Source organism: Chelon labrosus (genome assembly GCF_963514085.1).
Source record: "Chelon labrosus genome assembly, chromosome: 22".
Classification (NCBI taxonomy): domain Eukaryota; kingdom Metazoa; phylum Chordata; class Actinopteri; order Mugiliformes; family Mugilidae; genus Chelon; species Chelon labrosus.
This window is the reverse complement of record NC_140355.1, coordinates 14,224,488-14,250,424: the sequence shown is the minus strand read 5'-3', so window position 1 is coordinate 14,250,424 and position 25,937 is coordinate 14,224,488. Positions and strand designations below refer to the sequence as shown.

The 25,937-nt window shown below is 43.0% G+C and overlaps 1 protein-coding gene across 1 annotated transcript in view; it reads left to right on the top strand.

Annotated features, from left to right (window-relative positions):
* Positions 1–25,937, top strand: part of astn2 (astrotactin 2) — a gene marked incomplete at its 5' end in the record, with an annotated part of 268,101 nt that overhangs the window by 177,316 nt on the left and 64,848 nt on the right. Inside the window, 2 exons of the mRNA XM_084572312.1 lie at positions 6,021–6,187; positions 9,910–10,098. Of these exons, the coding sequence (XP_084428438.1) occupies positions 6,021–6,187; positions 9,910–10,098 (356 nt within the window). The remainder of the gene's footprint in view (positions 1–6,020; positions 6,188–9,909; positions 10,099–25,937) is intronic.

Here is a 25,937-nt window from a genome sequence, read left to right as displayed (position 1 = left end):
CATAGTCTTAAATGCAGTTTCCTCCTGTGTATAGGTCCCTGTAGAAGGAAGGGATCGTGTGAATTAAGAATAAAGCGTGAACTTTATGTATAGTATTCTCATCCAAAACAGTTGTGACTCATCAGAGAATGGACATGGGCCTTCTGAAGGTGTCCCGTGGTGTCTGGCAGTGGGGCGTTTGGGTCTTATGGGTTGAGGGGAGGGGCCTCTGTGGATCAGGCTTGTTTCGGTGCATCCCACAGGCACTTGATCAGTTTAATTTGGAGGCCAGGTCAACACCTTGTGCTGTTCTTCATGTTTTTTGGGTTGTTCTGCCTGTGTCAGGCTACAATAGACAACTGTGTGCTTTCTCACTGAAGATCAAGAATGGATTACAGCAATATGGCCAATATAACAGGTTTAGGCTCCCTGAGTTTATTTCCTTCTTGTGATCCAAGTTTTTGAACTATCCTGCTTTCATCATGTCCCAATTTCAGAATCCTTGATCAGCCAAATTTTGAGAAACCCTTTCAGAAAGAAACCAGGATAGCATTGTGTTGTGCACAGAACAATATGGACACAACCGAAAGTAAAGTGTCACTAAGTTGGGAAAACGGGACACTAGTGGTTTAGAAATAAATGGGAAAAAATAATGAAATGCTAACCTGTAGCTGTTGCAGTGAGGGGGTTTCCCATTTGTCAGATTTCGTTAGGGATTTCAGATCAGGCGGTTTATGTTTGCAGACATCACAGGCACCTGTACAAATAGCACGCAGTGATCAGTGACAGGGCCGCTAATATTTGTCATGCATGCCAGGATATGCGTAGCCAGATTTCTCTACATTGCATGCAAATCTCACCTCCCCGAATATGATCAATGGATAAGCCTCTTAACTGGGATAGCCCCATGCAAACAGACTCACGGAGGAAATGAATTGAAACTTTTCTGCTCTTAGAGCAATAAAACTGTTGCGCCTAATTTAACACGTTTGAGCAGTGCTGGAGCTGCAGGGCATGCATCACCGCCACCGCTAAACCAGATTAGGCTGTCAAATATGCTTTTAGAGTATTTGATTTTTTATTTTTTTTCCTCCTCGTCTGTCATTGTGATTAAGAGCCGGGCTGTTTCAAAAACTTTTGTGAAAGACTTACACACGTCTTCCTTAGGAAGATATTATTTCCTTATTATCCTCCAGTATTCACTGTTTGCAACGTGTTCCTGTTCTGTTCTAATTTCCAAAGGTTTGAGTAGGAAACTATATAAATTCATGGACTGGTCTTTTCTTGCAGTTTCTCCGCTCTCTGAAATGAGCCATGGCCCCTAAGTACGAACATCCAGCATCTTAATTTTGACAAGATCATTATGAAATAGAGTTCTCAATAGATTATTCTCAGTTCCTGATTAAAGCTGAGGGCACTAATGGGTGATTAGGAAAATGAATAGCATTCATTCAGAATGTATGAATGTTAATTTGGTGGGGTGATCTATGAGCAGTATATAATGTGTAGGGGGATGTATGTGCCGCTATATTTCATGCGCACTTAGTTTTTTCATCGTTCTTTTATTTCTCCAGACCTGCTTACCTAGTACTTTTAATCTCCGCGTATTCTCAGGAGTCAAATACCATCACTTTGATTCTTAATGGTGTCGTGAAATTCTCATTTGCCGTAGCACCCAGAGGAAACATACACGCGCAACCCTTTGTGTTTTATGTGTCCTCATGCGCCAGCACTCAGGGAAAAGGTGGATATGCACAATGTAAAAGCAAGAAATAAAATATGTGACCCTCAAATACTTTAAATTTGGTCTAGCAGTTAAAGCTATTAATTGATTGCCATACAAAAACACAGAAATACACACGCTCGTATTGAATGTGTAATTTTTATTTCCCCTTTTAAATAACAAAGATATTAAATAATATGTGCCAGAATCTAATGTTTTTTTTTTTTTTAAATGTATTTTCAATTAGAGATCAGCTGCAGACATGATAATTATAGTAACAAGATTAATGTCAAAAAACTTGTAGCTAGGTGTCTGGAACGAGTGTTGCAGACTGGTTCTCTCTATAGAATTACTACATAGGAACTGTCTGAAATTCATTTATCTGAAATACAAAGCTTCCCACTCCCCAGCCCTCGTGTCTTTGGAGAATTGTCCAAGCAGAAAGAGCAAGTAGCTCGTGGGCTGCTCTAATGGCTAACCTTAAGAACTTTCATTCAAGCAGAGTGCTGCATGACAATTCCGAATTACAGGCAGCTATTCCCACAGCGGTGTGATGAATGGCTCCAATCTTCTTCTCCCGAGGAAGTTCGCCTTACATACATGCGATACAGTAAATGGATATGGGACTGGAGAGCTTTTCGGCGGAGTATGTGTCAAGAACACACACGAGCACGCCTTTTTATCCTTTTTGTTGCTCTCCCAGGAGATCGAAAAGGCCATTGGTGGATTTGTTTAGTCCTGTCCTGTGATGGGTCGCGGGGAGCCTGGAGCCTATCCCAGCTGTCAGCGGGGCGAGACAGGTCGGCCAGTCTATGGCAAGGCTATGAAAAAACATACAAACTCCACACAGAAAGGCCCCAGTCGGCCTGGATTCGAACCCGGAACCTTCTTGCTATGAGGCATCAGCGCTAACCACCACTCCACTGTGCCGCCCTGATTTGTTTAGCTGAAAATGTATTCGGCAAAGCGAGCACTGATACACCCTTATTTTCACATTAATTGATACCCTTTGTGTGAAAACACTGTTTACTCCATCTCCTAATTTGATAGTGTAACCTTCCTCTTATGAGAAGGCTAATTATGATAATCATAATTGGACGGATGTAATAACCCCTTGATTACTGTGAAGAGTTCAATCACTACTTGTGGCTGATGATAGTGTCAGATTGCCAATTGTGCTCTTGACCGTCGAACAACTTTTGAGCAAAATGAACAACTTTGCATGTAAACAGCTGACTGACGTGTCAGCCCACCACTGATTACACTCAATCTAAAAGTCAGCCTATTTTCATAATTGCTTTGGTAATTGTTGGTGTATGAGATGGATAAAGAGAAACACATGCTTGAGGCAAAAATGTAATGCAGACGATACCATAAGTGAAAGCATGACATGAGTGTATAAGTCCTCTAAATAATGCCGCTCTGGGGGCACTCAAGACATTGGAAGTCTCGCACTTTCCGGGATACCTTCTAAAGCATTGCAAAACGGGCATTTCCTTAACATTAACTTTAAAGGTGCTGGAAATAGCCTGGAATCCAGTACGACCTTCTCCCGTCCACAGATTTTCTTGTCTGGGAAAGTTGGTCGGGAGTCGTGCCGTTGGAGGTTGATTATGCCCAACTGAATCGTTGGGTGGGCTTTACGCAGCGATCGACAGATGGGTAACGGCAACATTATCATGCATGTCATTTGAGCGTTTTTAAGGTGAATTAGTTTACAACAAAATGTCTATGACTAGTTGTAGGACTATCCAATGTCCAGTGTCATTGCTATGGGATCTATAGGTGGCCTAGGTGGGTGGTACATGTCTTAGCAACATCCACATGAATGCCAGGTTCACTGATCAGTGTGTGTCAGTCTTTGTGTGCCACTCATTCAAAGGGTAAAATGCTGTTTTTCTGGCACCTAATGTCGTAACTCAGTAGGATACAATATACAACATGACAATCACATCAAGTCATACAGAGAATGGCATGGAAAAATATGATAAAAAGCTGCCACAATCGATTCTCTGTAAGTTATGTTTTATTTAACCGTTCTGTATCAATATTATCATTCAGAAAGAAAGGGAATCTATGATTACCGCGATACATTGCAGCTGTGTTGTGTGTGGCTCTCCTGATGTAACCTGACGTGACAGATGGTTTGTTACACACACCCATCTGGGAAGTCGTCCATGGAAACAAAAAAAAAAAAGAAAAATACTTGGCTGGTGATTGGATGAACCATCTGTCTATCGCCAGAGAGCGAACAGAAAAGGAAACATAAGCAGCAGTGTGGCTAGCTAATCATGTCGGTAGTTGCTGATTTCGCACCTATTGAAACTTTTGCATCCCGTATCCGGCTGTAGTTCCTCAGGCTCCAAGCAAACGTGGAAATGTCATATGATCCCACAAATCTCATGAGAAAGTCACAAGTCATACGAAGGCCAAATAGGAAACAATGTTGGGGAAAAAAAGCCAGGAGGATCCTCTATGTCAGGAGTGTCAAACTCATTTTAGTTCGGGGGCCACATACAGCCCAGTTTGATCTAAAGCGGGCCGGACCAGTAAGATAATAGCATAATAATGTATGAGTCCATTTGTTTTAGTGCAAAGAAGAATTGGATTAGGAGAATGTTTACTTAGTGAACTACCCTTCAAAAAAAATGTAATTTCGTGAGAAAAATAAGTGCAATTTGAGCACATTGCGGTCTGCTGTCTAGTCCTGGGTCTCTGTGTTGTGTTCTGTCCACTTCTCTTACTAAAACAGTGGACAAATTAGGCATAGCAGTTATTTTCATTAAAAAATTGCAGTCTTCTATGTAACTTTGAAAATTCACGCTGCGAGCCAGATTAGAACCTCTGGTGGGCCGCTTTTGGCCCGCGGGCCTTATGTTTGACACCTGTGCTCTATGTTTTACATTTCCAACAACAGCATCTTTACACCAATACCAAATGAGAACACCAAAATAATAAAGCAGTGAGCAAAACACATTGCTCCTAGCCATGCAAAAATAAATAAAAAAAGGATCCTCAATCCTGTTTTTCTTTGCTGAGTGAGCTTCTCAGAATCCTATTCTGTTGAAAGGAATGTTATCATTGTATAGAATAATACACAAAGTGAATGTAGTTTTTAAATACGACAATACTTGTCAATGGCATTTCCTCTCAGCAAATTTGCCCTCCTCCAACACGCACAAGCTGAGTCAGCAGGAAACCCGCAAACTCTTTGTTAGTGTAATAATCTTTTGTTTACATCCGAGATGGGTAATGCAATCCAAATCAAGACACTTTTCTATTAAGCCTACAAGTTATTAATTTTAAGTAAAATTCCATTTTTAATGGAGGACCTGCTTTGTTACTGTATGCATCTGCTGCTGCTGCTGCTGCTGCTGCTGCATTCATGCTTGATTAGTGTTTCTTGTGCTGGAGGAAATATAATTCATTAGAAACTCCACTTCATAAATTAAATACTGCACTGTAAATTGGCCAATTTAAAGTTAGGATATGGGACGCATTGTTTCCCTTCAGATTTCTGTCAAGAGTGTGTACACTCAAGTAATGTGTTTTGTGTCGGCCTGCAGGGTCTCAAAGGTAAACGGAAACTCATGATTACCTGTGATAAATATTAGTAAAGAGTACTGCCTTTTACCTTCTTAGTAAATCACCACTGATTTTCCCAATTTTACTTAAGTGTCTAAAAGCCTCAAAGAACTTCATGATTTCGAATTTCTGTGTCTCAAACTGGGATATTTCTGCTTCTTAAAGCCCCTTTTTTAGAATATCTAACCTTGCACTTCTACTCAAATGAAGTCAATCATTTCCCCTTTTTCTTTACGTCTCAGTTTCTAACGGACAATTCTCCTCACACAAAAATCCCCTTTTTATGCCTTGCACTGCCGATGCCTGTGATCCTTTTCATCCATCAGTGTGCAACCTTACCGGGAGTGTGTAACAGTGTGAAGGGGTGCAGAGGATTATGGCTCTTTATGTGTCAACTGAAAGTGCCTTTTCGACTTAAGTAGCGAGTTGCACTGTGATTCCAAGCTGTCGAACAGCGGTGTTTTGTTTTGTAATCAAGTGATTTGCTAAAGTTATTTCTTTGAATCCCTCCGTTCTTTATCGAAATCCCACTGCCTACGTTTCCTCTCTCATCTTCCCCATCTTCCATCTTTGCCTTCTAAGTGCCTTCTGATCCTGATTAAAATGCACACTCCGACCTCTGTGCTTTTTTTTCTCTTCTTCTCTGTTCCTAATCAAGGCCTCTCTCTCGCTCTCTCCACGCCTCCCTCTCACCACCTTCTCCTTCTTACTCCGAACTCCTTCTCCCTTGCAGTGTCCTGAGGGGCTGAGGCCAATGAAGGATGGCTCAGGTTGCTATGACTACTCCAGGGGCATTGACTGCACGGATGGCTTCAATGGGGGCTGCGAACAGCTGTGTCTGCAGCAGCTTGTGCCCCTCGAAGATGACCCAAGTTCCAGCAATGTACTCATGTTTTGCGGGTGAGAATAACCGGCATTAAACCATGAAAAAATAAAAAATGAAAGTGTCTTCAGGGTGGAGATAAAACCCCATGAGTGATGTAAATTCACTGTATGTGAAGTATGACATTTGCCCAAAAACTTCTTCGTTTAGAAATGAATGTTTTGAATTATTTTCTTGACAAATCCAATGGCGGGCGTTCATGAATCTTTGTACTGCGTTCGTCATTTGTCCAAAGAGTGGTTTGGATATTTCTACTCAAAAGGCGCATCAGAGATTAACCCAGAATCTTGGACAATGCGGACTACATTTCCCTAACATTATTCAGTGATACTTTCACTCTATGAACGCCCGCTTCCCCGTCCCACACATTCCACTGAGCTTACAAAATGCACATGTGCTTGGTAAAGCATCTTTCCTACAGCTAGACTGGGTCACAGTGCATAGTTATCTCAAGGAAGTTTCCATTTGAAAAAGGTTGCTATGGGAATAAAAGGCCATGCAGCCGGTTGCCCGGCTTTCCATCAGTTAGCTTTGGCTCTTTTACCAAGGTCCCTAATGTGTAGCAAGAAAATATTACCCACACCATTATGCCTCCCTTTAGGCTTTTGTATCATGTTTGTCAGTGGTATTCCACAACACATTTCATGGATCAGTAGACCAGAGAATTTTTAACTATACTCTCTGATAGTTCATTACTGCAACACAGTTTCTGTTCGTATGTTTGTGTGCCATTTATTTCTGTTTTGTGCTATATAACTGTAGGTGGTTGGGCATTTTGGAGGATTTGGTCTGATAAGCAGATCCAGTCACGTGGTTCAGGCCACGTTGCTTAAATCTTTTGCAAGTGCTGGCAAAGTCAAACAGCAGTCACCATGGTAAATGTGTCTATTTAAGTAGTATTACAGGTATATGTACGCTCTGTTCCAGCATTTAAATAACCATACCGTTATGCCACACATTTTCAGCTTCATTTTGTCCAAATATCCACACACACAAGGATTTTGTTTTCTGCATTTAACCGATCCATTCATACGCAGCAAGCAGTGGTAAAGGCAGTTGGCAGCCACGCGAATGGCTGCCGTGGATGTAGAGGGGATTTGAACCAGTCGCCCTGGTCCACTTCTCCAACGACTCGTCGCAGCAGACATCCTTGCTGCCCCCTCTCATATTGCAGAGCTGTGTTACTTAGGAGATCTACAGTTCACTTTCGGAACTGGCAACATGCTGGACGAGGTTGCTCACAAGCAAAAGCTACAAAGCATGCCAGTCACAAGAAAGGAGGCTTTTAAGGAGGGGAGCCTTTAGGAGATCTGAGCTAATATTACCCGTTTTCAGGCTGAGGCTGAACTGAGGGAGCTGCATAACGGTGTGAGATAAATAAGGATTTTGTTTAACTATGAATCATGCAAACCCACCGTAGTAGAGACACAGAATGAAAATATAGAGCGGCAAATTTGCGTGATAGGTCCCTTTTAACGGGGGAAGCATGCTGTACATGAAGGATATTCTGATTCTGCTTGAAGTGTGTCATGTCCACATTGTAGGATGGCACTGTGGGCAAACACGTCAAAAAAATCCAATTTGTGGCAGTGTTCATCTTCCGTAAAATCCTTAGTTAAATTCATATGAACTCACGTATATTATACTAGTACTGTATTGCCAAAAATATTCACTCACGCATCCAAATAATTGAATTCAGGTGTTCCAATCATTTCCATGGCCTCAGGTGTATAAAGTCAAGCACCTGGGCATGCAGACTGCTTCAACAAACATTTGTAAAAGAATGGTTCGCTCTCAAGAGCTCAGTGAATTCCAGCGTGGTACTGTGATAGGATGCCACCTGTGCAATTCCATGTTCCCAACTTTGTGGGAACAGTTTGAGGATGGCCCCTTCCTGTTCCAACATGACTGCTACCAGTGCACAAAGCAAGGTCCATAAAGACATGGATGAGCGAGTTTGGTGTGGAAGAACTTGACTGGCATGCACAGGGTCCTGACCTCAACCCGACAGAACACCTTTGAGATGAATTAAAGAAGACTGTGAGCCAGGCCTTCTCGTACGACATCAGTGTCTGGCTTCACAAATGTGCTTCTGGAAGGATGGTCAAAAATTCCCATAAACACACTCCTAAACCTTGAGGAAAGTCTTCCCAGAAGAGTTGAAGCTGTTATAGCTGCAAAGGGTGGGCCTACGTCATATTAAACCCTATAGATTAAGAATGGGATGCCACTTAAGTTCATATGCGTGTAAAGGCAGATGAGTGAATACTTTTGGCAATATAGTGTACATGTCCATTTGTAGTTAGGCAAACTGTTAGTTTACAAAATAGGGAAATAGCTTTGCCGCAGAGAGACACCGCTCCAGCAGATCTGAGCGTTGCCAACAAAGACAGAGTTTTCCCTCCCACTGAGGCAAAGAGACTTGAGCCCAAATATCAGCCCTAGCCAACAACAGTGGATACTCGGCCTTGTTTGTATGGCAGAAAACTGAAGGATAATTGTGACTAACTGCAAAGTCTGTTGACGCATAGTTTGGAGTTCTCATGTCCGCAATCTCCACACTGATAACTGCTTTGCACATGTAAAAGACACTTTGGCCAAAGCTACGTCAGCCTTTTTACATGGATGCTAAATAAGATGATCCAGTATGTGTGTGTACAGTATGCCCCTCAAAATCAATCAGAATACAACTCTCTTGACATGCACAAAGTGGTTCTGTCTCCTGTGGAGCGTCAGATTTGCCGGAAATAAAACAAGAGAAGAATTTTTTTTCCTCCAGCTTTATTGACAGAACTTAAATCATTCAATAGAAGAAGATGACCAAGATGGACCCATATTTTTAACAGCAAAGCCCACACTATTTTCAGTATTCACATTTTAAATAACTTATGAATAATATTATGAATAATATACCTTATGAATAATGACCAAAAAAACGTTAAAGAAAGGCAACTGAACTTGGAAGAGCTTCTTGAAGATGTTTTGCCACTTATGTTAGCTTCTTCAGTTCTATAGGAGTAGGGGGGGGGGGGGGGGGGGGGGGGTTAGGTTTAAATAGGTTCATCTGCGTCATGCAAGTATCCAAGCAAGTTTCTGATGGGCTACACCCACAGATGTTCCCATTTAAACCGGAATAGAACGGAAGAACCTACTCGGATGAGTGGCGAATCGTCTAGTCCAGTTGCCTTTCTCAAACGTTCTTGGATATACCAGGACCTGGATGAGTGAGAACCTTCAAAGACCTTGTTTGAATAACTTGTTCTTTTTGCAAGTATCATGTTTCTGTCCCTTACGGAAATTCTTCTCGTCGCCCCAATTCTATCCCATGAGGGGCTAAGCTTGCAGAAAGAATGATCAAAGGCTTACACCACCCCTTTCCATACGACTTAATATCTCTTCCAACTGGCCAGACTGTTCCAACTGAGGTGTTTACATGAAGCAATTTTATTCTGATTGAGCTATTATTCCAATTATTCTTAGAATGCCGGTGTCCTTGTAAAAGCACCAACTGTTGCGCACAGTGGATGCAACATTGTGTTCGGTGCATTAAAATAGAAAGGCAGGATCATGTTTGTATGATTAATACAGTGTCAGTACACCCAGCCTCCATCAGCCTGCCGCCTTTTGTGTCAACAACTCTACATCCATACATCCCTTCACCTCAAGTGTAAATAGGTTTACATACATTAAACTAAGTATCCTGCAGTGTATTGACAGCTTTTCCCCTCCTCCTCCTCAGGTGCGTGCAGGAGTACAAGCTAGCAGGGGACGGGCGCTCCTGCCTCCTGCAGTCAGACAACTGCGAGGGACCAAAATGCCCAAGGCAGGATGTCCACTTCAATGACACCCTGTTTGGTGAGATGCTGCACGGATACAACAACAAAACCCAGCAAGTCAACTTGGGACAGATATTCCAAATGACCTTCCGGTAACTAGTGTACAAGTACACGCATTACACCTACACGACGGCTTGCTCACAGTCAGAATAACATACAGATTTCTTTCCTTCTATTGTTTGTGGACATACAGTAGGGTATATTCGTTCCTGCCTTTTCTTTCGTGTTATGTAGAGTCTTGTCTTTATGCTTTCTCTTTTGTGTCTATTTTTTTTTTTAAAAAACATTATTTTTATTGTGTAGATCCACGCATGTAGACGTTTACAATTGTCCCCGGAGACATCTGTAATGTTTCCCCGCATCTCAGAATACACATCATCTGGATCAACGGTCGTCTTTTATCGGCGCGGGGTTGAAGGAGAGATAGAAAGGCTTGAAAGCTCAGCGGAGCAGCTCTGGGAATCAGTAGTCAGGGTTTGCCGTTCGGTTGCTGCATCTGTGTTTGCGCAGATATGTGTGCGCGCATGCATGTGTATGCACTGTATGTGTGTGTGTGTGTGTGTGTGTGAGAGAGAGAGAGAGTGAGAAGGGTATGAGAGATGTAATGGCTGAGCAAGGATTGAGCGTTATCCCATGGCAGTTCTCCTTAAACTGTCAGTCCTCTGAAAACCTGGCTCCCTCCGATAAGTCGCATGCCGCCTGTGATGAAATGCTCAACACCGGAAGATGATGAGGGTCCATCAATGCACATATACACACAGAAAAATAACCTATAGCTCACATTCTCTGTGTCTGCCTTTTAGTCCCTCACACACTGTATGTACTTCACATCGCCGCAGTTATCAGTGGGGCAGCCTTGAAATGCTTTTCATCCCTTCTGCTCTGTGGGTCACAATAGTTCCCTCAAGGGCCCCCAAGGTCAGGCCTGTGTAACTTGCTACATTATGTTATACGTATAGATTCATGGTTTCTTTCCAGCGTGCATTCTCTCATGAGAACTGTTTAACCGTTTCTCCTTTTAGGAAGCATTATCATTTGAGATCCAGATGGATTCATTTGAATTCATAAATAATTTATTTGTGCACGTTCTATTGAGAGATCCCCTTGTGTGCAGAAAGAAGTGGGTGCTCTTCTGCATTATTTTTTTTATTCCAAAATCACTTGTTTATTTCCAATTCAAAACCGCAACAAAATGTGAGTGAATACTGTAAAGAAACGGAGCATTTCTAAGTTGTTTTTGTGAAATCTTCTGTTAGAAATGTGCTATAATTTCTCATAATTCCTCAAATTTATCAGCATTTCCGTAATTCGCAGGAAAGTGAATGAAAGGAGCACTCCTGCCTTAACATTCTTCTACTCCTAATATAAACAGCTTTCAGATTAAATAGTTGTAAATGGCGTTACGTTGCATTTATTTGGGATTTAACTCTCCACACGGTTGTGTATGCAGCTGTCCTTGAAGATGTTTTTTCGGATGCAGGGAACGAGGGAGCGCCAGGCTGCAGCATGTATTGGCCTTTTTCGTGCGTTAAACAGATTTCAACTATTTATTAGTGCATACAGAAAAGCTTGATTAAGATTGCATCGATTTGCCCCTCTCAATCTTTTTTGCATGAGTGTGCAGGCGAAGGTCCACGTGTCACGAAGCAGGGAACTTAGGGAGCATTGATGGGAACAAAGGGCTTTAGTGTTTAAAGGGACTTGTTATCTTTGATCACTTCAAGAGCTGCAAGCAAAAAAGGGCATAACTTTAGAGAATTTGCGGGGATGACTGACATGTCTGCAGCCTAGCACGGGGGGAAAAAAAAAACAAAACAAAGGTTTGAGTGGCTAAACCCGTTGGGAACTGCCTCTAATACACTAAACAGGGCACAGTTTGACAGATAAAACAAAGGCTCAGTTTGGGGATGTTAAACCAGGGGAAAGAGACAGGTTTGATCCATTTGCCCTCAAGCAACAGGGAGCACAGTGGGTCCTCTGCCTCCAGACTCCAGCTCTACACACAGGGTTACATCAAACGACGGGAAGTAAAGTGACTCGCACACAAGCCGGGGCTCTGGTGAGGGTATACAAATGACAAGTTTAAACTAGCCAGACACCTCGGCGGCCTGGCCAGACAACTCGACGTGCATTGAAAGATGTACTGGATATCTTTTTTTATGGGGGAAAACATAGAGACGATGAAGAACCTTATGCGGCTCTTCGGTTTTCAAAAAAAATACTGTCTCTTAAAAGAATGTCTAGCTGACAAGTCCGGCATTAGTCACACCTCCTATTATCTTGAAACGAAACCACTGAAAAGTAACACATTGGGTAGCAGATTGCAGGGAAGTAGTCCTATTCCTAGCTTTTTAGTGAGTGTCCTACAACTGTCCAAGCCGTTTTTGGGTCATATAAAGATGGACAAATCCTCCGCAACGTCCCCTGTAGTATTTCTGAAGATGGGTTTTGAAGCCCATTGAAGGTGGGTCTAGTCATTACCATCTGGTCATCAAGGTTAATACAAAAATGGGCAAAGAAGTGTGTGTGGAGGCAGGCAGAGGATGCCTCGGCTGCCTTCTAGCAACCTAAGACTGCACCCACCTGGCTCTCAAATCAGCCATTCCTTTAATTATGAATAACTTTATATAAGTGGATACAATTTAACAGAGTTATATAAAAAATTGTTGATTGGAGAGTTGAACTGAGTGGGGAAATTTGCAATAGAGACCAAACCCATTTCTTTGTACCAGACTCTAAACATATACACAAATCAGCCATAACATTGTGAGCACTGACAGGTGAAGCAGATAACGTTGACCATCTTGTGACAGTTCAGTGTTCTACTGGGAAACTTTTGGACCTGGCATTCGTGTGGATGTTACTTAGACATGTACCACCCACCTAGACCAGACCAGCCACCCCTACCCCTAGCCCATAGCAATGACACTCCTTGATGGCAGCAGCCATCCCCAGCAGGATGCAGCTTGACACAGGCACACACACAAAAACAGTTTAGGAACAATTTAAAAAATACATGAGGAACAGCACAAGGTGTTGACCTGGCCTCCAAATTCACTAGATCCCAAACTGATGAAGTATCTGTGGAAGGCACTGGAACAAGCCTGATCCACAGAGGCCCCTCCCTTCAGCCCATAGGACCCAAAGCCCCCCCACTAACAACATTGGTTTGGCAGACACCACGGGACACTCTCAAAAGGTCCATTTCCATTCTCTGATGAGCCACAACTGTTTTGGAGGCACAAGGGAGACCTACATAATGTTAAGAAGGTGGTCATAATGTTATCCCTGATTGGTGTATATTTCTGCTGCAGAATGGCCATTTAAGGATGAATGTCAACAGGGATTGACTTTCTTTCGTAGCCACCCTCAAGTGGCTAGTTGAGGAACTGCAGTTTTTTGGAACTTAAGCGATTTGTTCTTTTTTGTTCTTCCATTTCAGTTTCGTCTTGGTCCACACACAATAATTAATAGATTGCCTTAACTGCTGTTTTCTTTTGCTCGGAAATCTTCAGACAACTAAATCTTGTGAAGCTACAAAAGAAATACTGAATAACTAAGTAACAAGCTGAGAAATTGTCATCGCCCGTAAAAATGTAACAGCCCAAATAATATCTATAGAAGGATTTATAAAAGACAGCCTCTCCCGACACTGTCAAGGTAACTGCAGTCATATGCTAAATGAATATCTTATCAAAATGGCACTATGTCCGCTCACTGAACATCAGGTTAAATGACCCCTCATCCAGCCGTTCTCTGATTTTATAAATTGGCCAGATACGGTAGTCATATACGTTCACCAGAAGCCACACTCCGTCTGCTGAGAGATTTCTGTGGAACACGGAGGACTGAATTTTTCTTCTTTCCGTCCTCAACTTTCATTTTATTACACCTATGCAATTTGCACCTGCTCCTGGAAGCTAGAACCATTTCCATGCTAATTACAAGATGCATACTCAGCCACACTTATCTGGTTCCCCGCAGTTAAAGGCACACTCGGCTGATTACATGCAGATGACAGGCAAAGTGCACCTCCAGGATGATGTGCCTGTTTGGATAAATAACACACATTTCTCCGGGTGCCGAGTACGTCTGAAACGAAGCGCAAAAAGCATTTATACAGACCGGGCCGACTGTCCACAGCTGAGTGGTTTTTGGAGAGGCCAGGGGAAAGAATGGGAAGAAAGGGAAGAAGGAAGAAGTTACTCTCTGAATCTGTAATTCACCTCAGCACCAAACTTCGGGGCGAAAAAAAGTTTATTCTTAAACGGCAGGCACTTTACGTGCATCAACACCAGACGTCAAGTCTATGTTTTATGGGTTTGATCAGATTAATTCAGCTTGAACGTTAACTCTTTTGAGCTGTTCATTATCTAAGTCGAACCGTAGCAACTAAGCACACAGGAGTATAGTACTTGACTTCCCAGTGCCTCTAATTAAACATGTGTCTTACTGCGTGTCATCTCACTAAAGTACTTATTCCTCTTATCAAATCCACTGTGTCATTTGTTGAAAGAACAATAGCTTTGTCTTCCAAATGACTCGCTCCCACAAGATTCTTCTTCACACTCTACATATTTATAGAAACATGTTACACTTTTTTATTCTAATTATTTCCAACAGTTTCCTCCACACCGTCTTTGATATGCAGATGCATATCCTTTTTCACACCCCACCTCATCCACCCACCCACCCTTTTGTTTCGCTCACCTCCACGGTCGACCGGTTCTCCCTCGCAACATCCCGTTCTCCCGCATCGGCGGGCTCAAAGTGAAATATTAGATGATGGAGAGATGAATTATGCGATTCGATTCACGGCTTCACAGGTACTGTTTTAATATGAAACACTACCCGTGATTTATGGCTCCTTTGCATACGTTTTGTTTTAAATTGATCTCACTTTGCGCAGTCAGTCCCAAGTAAGCCGGGGGAATTCATTTCGCTTAATGCTCTCCGGAAATTACGGAATAACGCACTGTCTCGCAAGCATGCATTTGCGTGATAAAGTTACATGTGTTAATGCCGATGTTCAGCTGAGAAAATTACCAGCTGCAGTGGGATTGCGTTTTTTCTATGTATGACAGATGTGAACATAAATTCCACCCAGTGGAGAATGACTATCTGACTTGTTTTTTTGTTTGTTTTTTTCCAATGAACTGACAGTGGGGTTTAGACAAGGTTTTTGGTTGAAAGCATACCAGTATCTGTAGATGGAGCAGGTGGGAGTACACTTTTGGTGCTGTCAAATAAATCATCCATTTGGGTGATGGGGTCAACTAGAAAGAACTGGATTTTTTCGTCTAGCGGTCAGTGACCGTGTTTGTTGAAGACTGTTGTTGTACACCTCTGAATATAGTCCAGTCACTGAAGAGCACCGTTTCCTTCGGCGATTTCAGTATTGCTCATTTTATTTTTATTTTTTCACAATTGCAGTTCCCAATTTTGATTTACACAGGGCCTACACTATCGCACTTGCGTCTAGACCGCTGGAGCAGCCGGTTAGCTAGCAATCAAGACATCCCTGTGAGACGTAATAGGCCAGGAACATCTGAGTGGATGCTTTCCATCGACAGGGAACTAGAAAGGAAGATGTTTGATATCAATGAGAGGGTAATTGATCATTAAGCTCCTTTGTAAGAGAGACGAGCAACGTTTCCAAATAAGACTTAATGTGCATTTCAATTGCACATTTATCCTGCAATTAGTTCAATGGTCGAATTGTTGGAGAAGTAAATAACAATCACCATCTTGTGACGATCCAATGTTCTGCTGGGAAGCTTTTGCATCTTGCATTCGTGTGGATGTTACTTAGACATGTACCGCCCACCTAGACCAGACCAGACCGGGCACCCCCACCCTATAGCAATGACACTCTTTGATGGCAGCAGCTATTCCCTGCAGGATGCATTCTGAACCCGAAATGGTTAGAAATGACCTCCAAATTCCGTAGATCCCAAACTATTACCTAGTATCTGTGGGATGATCCACAGAGGCCCCTCCTCTCAACTAGGGATGCACCGAAATGAAAATTCTTGGCCGAAACCGAAAACCGTCATCGCGACATCCGGTTTCGGCCGTGTTGTTTCGGTGATAAAAGTCTTTCGGCCGAAAACCGAAAAAATGCCATTTTCGGCCAAAATTTTTCAGTGGCTGAATATTCGGTGCATCCCTACTCTCAACCCATTTGACCCAAAGGCCCCCACTAACAACATTCTGTTGCCAGACACAACAGGACTTGAATATGAGGGGTCAGTTTTTATTTTTCAGTAATACTTTTACAACAAAAAGTGCTGAGCTGATAAAAGGTTGCTACCGGAATAGGCTGCTTGTCACAGTTCAGTCGAATTTGAACCTTTTGAACACCAACGCTATGAGGAGTAGCTTTTGTATTTGATCCATTATGCCCGATGTGCATAATTTCAAAGACCTCATCCGAACCAATGTGACCTAAACAGACCCCACTAGTTAGAGAACGGCAGCACAATCTGCTGCCACCTAACGAGCCACGGCGGTTAGAAGGAACAGCGGTTCATACTGGATCACCTTTCCCTTCATTTCACAGTTCACACTCCCTTGCCTCATCTCAAAAACGCGTTCTTTTCCCCCACGTGATCGGAGCTAATGTCGAGTCTGCGAGGGATGCACTCGGGTGTTCGACACATTAGAACAGCCACAACAGAAGAGAAGCCTGCTCAGGCCTGATAATTGATAATAATGATAATAGTATCCCTGTCTTAATGGGGAAGACAATTATAGAACGATTTGATGCAAAGGCATAATGAAACACAAGGCCTCTCATGGTTGGATACGTCAATCACATCTGCGTGTTCTGTTAACTTGAAAGCTGCCGAGATCAAGTGAAGTCTCTTAGGATAAATATTTTATCGCGCGGAGCCACACAGTATTTTTTTTTTTTTTTCCCAAATCGAGTTCACGTGTTCATCTTCTGATAGATATGTTCCTTTCCTTCTCAACAGTTGCAAGAACGCGCCGCCTGTTAGAAGTTCGGGTTGTGATAAATGAGATGCAGCAGCTGAGAAGGAGAGGAAAATCTCACCTGCTCTGTGAAGGTGACGCCGCCACCCCTGTCACTCTGATGCTTTTAACCACAAAAAAAAAAAGAAAAGCAGGAAAAGATACGGCGAGGAAGAAAAGAGACAACAGCGCTTTTGATAGCCACTCTGTCGTAACTCCTCATCACCGCTCACCCCTCAAACTAAGACGACACCGCCACATGAATAATTTGTGAATCTGGCAGCCCACAAGGCTCGCAGGCATAAACACAGCTACTGTTCCACGTTCCTCTGTAATTTCCCGTAATTATCTCCTCGGTGCACGCGCGGTAGCTTCTGCTGGGGAGTTGAGTCAACAAACATTATAAGGCAGTCTCTTCCCACATAATGAGTAGCCATGAGACGGCGAGGCAGACTGTTGAGGTGAGGGGTTAAGCTGCTCAAGGTTGACTAGAAGCTTCTCAGTTCTGTTCCCGAATAAGCGGCCTGCTCCATCGTACATCTTTTATGTTCCCAAAATTAAATTTAGCATTTACCTTTCTATTCTGTCTTCTCACGTGTGTCTGTGTGAGTGTGTGTGTGCTGCGGGAGGATTTCTGGCATGTGTGTGACGTACTGACACTGTAATGTATACTGTACACCGATGAGGCATAACATTATGACCACCTTCCTAATATTGTGTAGGTCTCCCTTGTGCCTCCAAACGAGACTCATCAGAGAATGGACATGGGCCTTCTGAGGGTGTCCTTTGGTGTCTGGCAACAGAAGCCTTTGGGTCCTATGGGTCGAGGGGAGGGGCCTCTGTGGATCAGGCTTGTTCCAGTGCACCTCACAGATACTTGATCCCTTTGGGATCTAGTGAATTTGGAAGCCAGGTCAACACCTTGTGCTGTTCTTCATGTTTTTTTGAGCTGTTCCTAAACCATTTGTGTGTCAGGCTGCAGGCTGCATCCTGCTGGGGATGGCTGCTGCCATCGAGGAGTGTCATTGTTATGGGGTGCAGAACATTGTATTGTCATAAGACGGTCAATGTTATTCACTTCACCTGTCAGTGGTTTTAATGTTATGCCTGATCGGTGTATATATCCCACTGCGGGATAAAAAAGGGATTATCAAACTCATCTTGATAATATTGCATACTGTATATCCATGCATATGTTAAATTAATTCAGTGATAATTATATTCAGTTACTAAGTGATTCGCTGTCTGGAGAGTGCGCACACATTTAGTTGCTCCTATATATATATATATTATACTGTATATTGTTCTAATCTGTCTGGTTGAGATCTGAGACAGTACATTTGCTAGATCATTATAATGAGCACAATTTAAAGTGCCCCTAGACTGTTTTAATGCATTAAGGTCAGACTACTTATACTGCATAACATGTAAAAAAAAAAAAAAAAAAAGTATAATACTTTCTGTGGTTCTGTTTAGAGTTTAATATAGCTGGGATAAGCCCTCGTGATGCAATCAGTGTGATTTCAATTGGAGTCTGTACATATATTTTTTGACAGACAGCCTACGTCACAAACTGGGTTTATGGCATTTGAAAGACGTGGGTGTTAACAAGGCTGGGGCGGCCACTTGGAAAGATTCTATTGCATATTAGGAAGTGTAGGATTTAACATTCCGTGGGAGCGTGACCCACGCTGAGATCCCATTAATTACTCCCACCTCAATTATGTATCTGGAAAAGCAACATGCTTTATTGCGGTGCAGAAACCAAACTGGATGTAATGCCAGGAGGGTTTCTGGATCCCAGCCAAGTGTAAATGCAATTTGAGCACAAAATCTATCTAATGCTAGCTTATTATCGAAAACAATTATGGGCGACCCTGTCCTTTGTGAAACAGAAAATAAGTGGTGAAACGGCATCCAGAAATGGCTTTGTAACTCCAGAATGTTAATGCAAAGTCCTTTGATCAGTTGTCACTGACTACATGCACTACCATATGGAGATGCTGGTGAACATATCAGATGGAAATGCTGTCTGAATGTTGAGAATTAATTATTTTCTGCTTTATCAAATTGTTTTCATTGTTTAGATCCACATTAGCGTCCGTAATGCATTTAAAAGTTTCTAACTTCTAACTTTCATTCTTTTCTGGTGTATTTATGTCATCCTTTGTCTGTGTCTCTACATCCTTTAAAGGATAAATAAGTCTTGATTCCCTTAAATGTTAATGTCTTAAAACTCATGCAGGTGGATCACTGTCAGAATCTTTCACATTAATTTGAAAAGTGATGTCGTTACTAATGAGTTACTAAACTTTTTTCTCACGTTGGAGCAGCTGACTTCCTGGAAAGTTTAACTGTCATTCACGCTTTGGCACCATAGCCATGGTGAGTCAGTGTAGGAGAGAAAAAAAAAGAAAGGCATACAAGAAGAGGTTCTTACAGCCTCCGTGATTCCTCCGTCTTCTGAGTAAGGTGTGCGTGTTTGTGTGAGTGCAGAGGCTTTTTTTTTTGTGTGTGTGTGTATGGTGCTCAAACATTTATGTGGGTTTGTGTTTACCTTTGTGTGGGTATGTGTTTGCCCGCGTGAGTCAGTGCACATACATATGTTAGCGCCGTCATTCCTGAGGCGCTCGCTCTCTTCTCAATAACTCACATGGCGATAGACCCTGGCCCTAATATCAGCTAATGTCAGAGCGGCTTATAGCTGACTGCATGCGGTTCGAAAAAGGAGCGAGAGAGAGAGAGAGAGAGAGAGAGAGAGAGAGAGAGAGAGAGAGAGAGAGAGAGAGAGAGAAATGTAGATGGGTAGAGGTGGAGATAAGGGTTGAGAGAGAAAATGAATAGGAAAATAAATGAAAAGTGAACAAGCTAAATTAAAAGAGCAAAGCTGCGCAAAAGTTGGTGAGTAAGACATTAGGAAAGGGTAGCTGTGAAAGAAATGCAAAGGTAGTAGTAGTGCAGCAAATGAGGCTTCTGCAGTAAGTCTGGACTGTGAGAAATCATCAGATTTCACGTAGAGGTGCAGTTAATCATGCAGGAGAGTAGAAGGACACACAAAGCCTATGTTGCAGGTTGTATGGAGACTTCTAGACTACACACCAAACTCGCATTGCATGTTGATTTAACATCAAGTTAAAGTGTCATTTTTTTTTCTTTGTCCTGTGGTGTCTGGCAATCGAATGTTGTTAGTGGGGGGCCTTTGGGTCCTGTGGGTTGAGGAAAGGGGGCCTCTGTGGATCATCCTATAGATACTTGAACAGTTTGGGATCTAGGGAATTTGGAGGCCAGGTCAACACCTTGTGCTGTTCTCCATGTTTTTTTGAGTTGTTCCTAAACCATTTGCATGTGTGTGTGCCTGCATCCTGCTGGGGATGGCTGCTGCCATCAAAGAGTGTCATTGCTATGGGGTGGGGGTGCCTGGTCTGGTCTAGGTGGGTGCTACATGTCTGAGGAACATCCACACGAATGCCAGGTCCAAAAGTTTCCCAGCAGAACATTGCATTGTCACAAGATGGTCAATGTCATTCACTTCTCCTGTCAGTGGTCGTAATGTTGTGGCTGATCAGTGTATGTAGACGGTATATAAAAGATGGACGTAGCCACCAGGTCCGAAGAGTGAGACAATTAGCAGAAATGGCTTAAAGTGAAGGAAATTCCACTGCCGGTCGTTGGGCGCTGTCTCCGGAAACATCTCTATCACCTATGGGCACCAATTCATAAAAATCATGAACTTTTCTCATGAAACACCAAGTCAGTATGTTTTTTATTAAGTCATTATGTTCCGAAAGTATAATTAAGTAGAAAGTAGACCTCAAAGAGAGGTATATTTTGGGGCAGGCCTAGCTTTCTTGACACGACAAGCAACTTGGGCGAGGAGGCCAGTGGGATCGTTCACTCCAACGAGTCCTTTGCTGTTCAGGCTAGCTAGAAAACTAGTATTAACTGATAACTTACATAAACTGTATACAAAAGCATAGCTCTAGGCAGCTCTTTGTTACTTCCCTTTCTGTTTTATGGAGGCTGTCAGATGTCCTTGTGTGCATTCCAGCTCCTTCTATTCCATACATCTGAAAAAAGAAAGAGTTGCTTCTCATTCAATAAACACCCTTGTCATATAGAGCGCGCCATGTTTCTTTAAGAAGACATGTAAAAAGGCACGTACATGATGGAGTAAAAAGCGTGCCCTCCGTGCCCCCGTTCTGGAAGAGTGGGTTCAGTGCGGCTTTACAACCGGCTGCGTTACTCCCCATTGTGCGCGGAGGTGTTCTCTCGAGTGTTTTCTCAGCGAGGGTGTTTCAGTGTAGGTTTTCCCACAGCGTTTCCTGTATACGGTGTCTCTCCTCTCCGCGGAGTCGGAAAATGTTCCGGCTCGTGGGTTTGACCCTGCCGCGGGTTGTTGGACGTGTACGCCGCGATGCATTAAACGTATCGGAGATCGCTTACGTTGACTTTATTTTCAGCCATTGTCCCTTACAGTAATTCGGTGGTTCGGAGAGAATTGTTCTTTGCGATCCGCTTCATCCGAACTACACTGCGAATAATATACTGTATATCCAATGTGGAACGATACAGTGGATTGTGTTTGCTCATAGTTGTAGCTAAGATGTGACTAGGGCTGAAACGATTCCTCGAGTAATTCGAGTACCTCGATTACAAAAAGTGGTCCGAGGATTTGTTTCTGCCTCGAGGAATCGTCAATTTAATTGTGGTTCAAGCGGCCGCACGGACTACTTTCAATGTGGCACAACGTGCTTACGTCACCTACGCAAGGGAAGGCCGGGGAAGAAAGGAGGAGGAGGAGGAAGCGGACGTACAGGTGTTTGACTGAGGGAGCGGGAAAATGGCAGAGGCGAGGAGAAATAGCGACGATGAAACAGAAGAAAAAGGCGATAAAAAAAGACAGAAAATGTCGAAAGTGTGGGAGCATTTCCGACTGAAAAGAAAGGAGAACACCGTGAAAATACGTTTTATCCGATTACTCGATTAATCGATGTAATTTTCAGTAGAGTACTCGATTACTAAAATATTCGATAGCTGCAGCCCTAGATGTGACCACATTGTTTGACAAATATTTACATAAATGCAGATATGGAATTACCTTATATAATGTGTTGATGTAGACCCGGCTTTCCTAAGGAAGTTAATTAAAGTAGCTACCTTAAATTGGACATAGGTGAGACTTCTCGCTCAGACACACTTCCGCCCCGCAACCTCTACATGTACGTGTGTTGGTGTTAATTACAGCGATATAATGAGCCCGTGTAGGAAACACGGGCGGAGCCCTGCGATAGACTGACTTTAAATTAGGAAGTGATACCTTCAGGGGAGAGGTGAAGAAAAAAAAAAAAACAGTCCATTATCGTACAGGGATAGAAACGCATGACTCAAGAGGTAGAGGTCTCGTTCAGCTGAAAGGCTAATTCATCATTAAAATAAAAGTGCATTTTTTTTCTCCGCTGATTAAGTAGCCTCTTCATTTGTCCACTTAAAATTAATACACAGAAAATCTGACAGCGCACTCCATTTACGCTCAGCGTGATTTTGCGAACCAGAGCCTCTCCAAAACCTTAACCTTGAGAGGTTGTGCATTTCTATTTCGCGTAAATTAGGCTGCGGCTGCGGCCAGAAAGGAGGGCAGCGATTCCGTGTGTTCAATTAGCTTAGCCGGGGATGCTGTTGTGCGGGCGTGCCAGGCTGATAAAATCGCGTGCAGCAGCCGGGGGAATCAATAGTAAACTGGAGGGTGAAAAATGAGAATGCGCGGCGTAAAGCGAAAGACCCTCAGAATGTGACGGGAGTCGCCTCAAAGGGCGTAGCTGACAATGGCAGTCCTCCAGAAGTGGTTCAGCGGCCTCACGCTTTCAGTGAAGCAAAACTGCATGGAGTAATTTGTGGGCCAGGGCTAAATCTGGAATTAGTGACTGGATGTTTTTAGTATTGATTAATGGACTACCTCCGCAGCAGTGAGCTGCAGGGTGGCAGCGCTTGTGATTTTGTATCCCCTCCGGACGACTATCCGTCTTAACTCCTCCCCTGCCGCATCCTTCCCTTCTCCCCAACGCTGTGCCCTGCTTTCCCCCCGGAGATTGTTTCCTTGTGAGTTTACGGGCCATAAATTATTCATAAATACCAATTCATAAATCGCCATTTCTCGGTTTTATTCAACCGGGCTATAAGACGTTTGCCGCATTGAGAATTCGCCCACGATCGCTCCTGCAAGGCCATGCTATAAAGCGGTTAATTACCACTCCTGTGATGTGATTTCCAGAGCCTGCCTTTCAAGATGGTGACTACAAAAAGCGGCGCCGCTCCGGTTATGTGTCACGCCGGCCGACGGAATACCAGATAACATAATAACATTTAATCACACCTTTGTGTCAGCCGCGTTAATTTGTAATTACACTGTAAAGTGAAAGAATACAAAGGCTGCCGTCCTGCCTCCGACCGTTGCCGCTGATCAAATACTAGATGATAGCGCTGAGGAGAAATCCTGATGAGATTCTTAAAACGTCCTTTTGTGCGTCTTTCGGGATTGCACAAAACACAACAATGATCTTGGCGTAAATAATGGATGCCCACAGCTTGTACGCAAGGATACGCACTTGCACGCTTACACCGATCAGCCATAACATTATGCCTAATATTGTGTAGGTCTCCATGTGCCTCCAAAACAGTTGTGACTCATCAGAGAATGGACATGGGCCTTCTGAGGGTGTCCTGCGGTGTCTGGTAACAGGATACTGTTAGTGGGGGCCTTTGGGTCCTATGTGTTGAAGGGAGGGGCCTCTGTGGATCTGGGATCTAGTGAATTTGGAGGCCAGGTCGACACCTTGTACTAAACATATTTTGTGTGTGTGCCAGTGTCAGGCTGCATCCTGATGGGGATGGCTGCTGCCAACAAGGAGCGTCATTGCTATGGGGTGGGGGTGCCTGGTCTGGTCTAGGTCGTACATGTCTAAGTAACATCAACGTGAATACCAGGTCCAAAAGTTTCCCAGCAGAACATTGCATTGTCACAAGATGGTCAATGTTAGTTACTTCTCCTGTCAGTGGTTTTAATGTTGTGGCTGAAGGGTGTATTTAAGTAAAACATAGAAATAAAGACATCTGCATCAAGGTCTCCTGTCTGAGTTTCAGAGCTAGGTTGTGTCTTTATGCTTGTTTTATTGAACATAGACTCCCCATTGTGAATTTTTCCTCCCACAGTCAGCATTCTATGTAAAATTGGAATCAGTTCAATCTATTGTCCTTGTCAAAAGGACAGAACATAAAGCATTTGTCGTCTCTTTTGATTGTTAAAATTGCCCTCTTATATAAAAAAAAAATCAGCCAAACTGCTTTTTCTTTGTTGTGACAAGTGAAAAAAAAAAATATATATATAACCTGCTGTTGTATGTCGTTGTCTTCTAATCAAAAGCTCTGCAGTGTTGCTCAGCTTTCAGGGTGACGACACGAGAGTCTTGTCAGGAACGCGATTTTAAACTTGTGAAACCGCGGCGTCTGTGTTTGAGCGAATCCGGAAAAAAAAAAAAAAAGAGAGGGAGCAAGTTTGTAGCAGCAAGTGGAATAATAATAATAAAAAAAAGAACAAAAAAAAAAAAAACAGAAAAGCCAGGGCTCTCTAATCAGTTCCTCTGCTAGCTGGCCTGCTTGCCCCCTCACTCCGCATTACCGAGCTTCATCTCTATGGTAATGCTCCTGGCCACCAGAGTTCATTTCCACAATTTCCTAAGGCAGGCCAACAGAGATATCAAGGAACAAAAAAAATAAATAAAAAAAACTCTGCGCACACTCGCGTTGTATTTCAATTGTATGCACAACTCAGGGGAATGAAAGTGAGGTTGAGGGCAAGTGTGTGTTTTTTGTGTGTGTGGGTGAGAGCGATGAAAGTGGAGAGAGAGAGAGAGGGAGAGAGTGACAAAAGCAATGAAATATGTAATACTGTACAACACCAGCAAACACACTTTTCTTACTCATCGTGTACCTGCTTGTTCTTGCCCAGCATATATATATATATATATATATATATACAAATACAGCCACCTACTATATGCAAATGATCTTGTACACGGCCCCCCTCCCCCCAGCACACTCTCCATTAGAGGATGTTTCTTTCTTTCACAGCATCAACTCCCAAGCTTAATCAATATTGACCATGACAAGTCACCAGATCTCCTCCTCTCGGTGGAATCATTCATCAGCCGAGCTCTGGCTGCAGCTGTAATAAGAGCTTGTAACATAACTCTCAAGGCAAACATCTCTGATTGTTTTATTACACTACGAATTAGCCCCCTCTTTTTTTATTATTATTTATTTTTTTACTGTGATGCTGCCCTTTAATAACGCTTTAATTCCTCATCCGGGGCCCCCGTGCCCTGGGTGACACTGGGTGCTTTATCTCCGTTATGACTCATCCGAGCCGGGGCCCTCCCCACTCGCGCGGAGCGTTTATTCAAATAACAGATATTACGGCCGTTAAGCACATTACGTGCAATTGGACCGGGCTACGCGGGCGACTCTCATAAATCTCTGATCGCGCCGTTCGGCGAAATCGGTGGACGGCCCGTCAAGGGCGAGCTTTGAGACTTTTTCAGAGCGCTGGGAGGAGAGCCGCCGGGATTGATGGATATTGTGGGAGGACACATTAAATGCTCAATTCGGATCTTAAGTGATGTAGTGCTAATTTAGTAATAAATCCAAGTGTCTTGCATTTGAAACAACCCTTTTTCCCCTTATTTTAGTGAGGTTTCAACCAAAAACAGGCTACGTGCATTGCATTACAGTGAAATGTCTGGACAAACAAAGTACAAACCGTCCTCCTTGGATACCACTAGAGGAAATATATATGTTTTATGTGATATTCCAAAAGCAGTCTAGACAGTCTAGACTGTTTCCCCCATATTCTTATGTTGTATATGTTCAGTGGTTAGAGGCAACCACTCCAAACAACAACTTT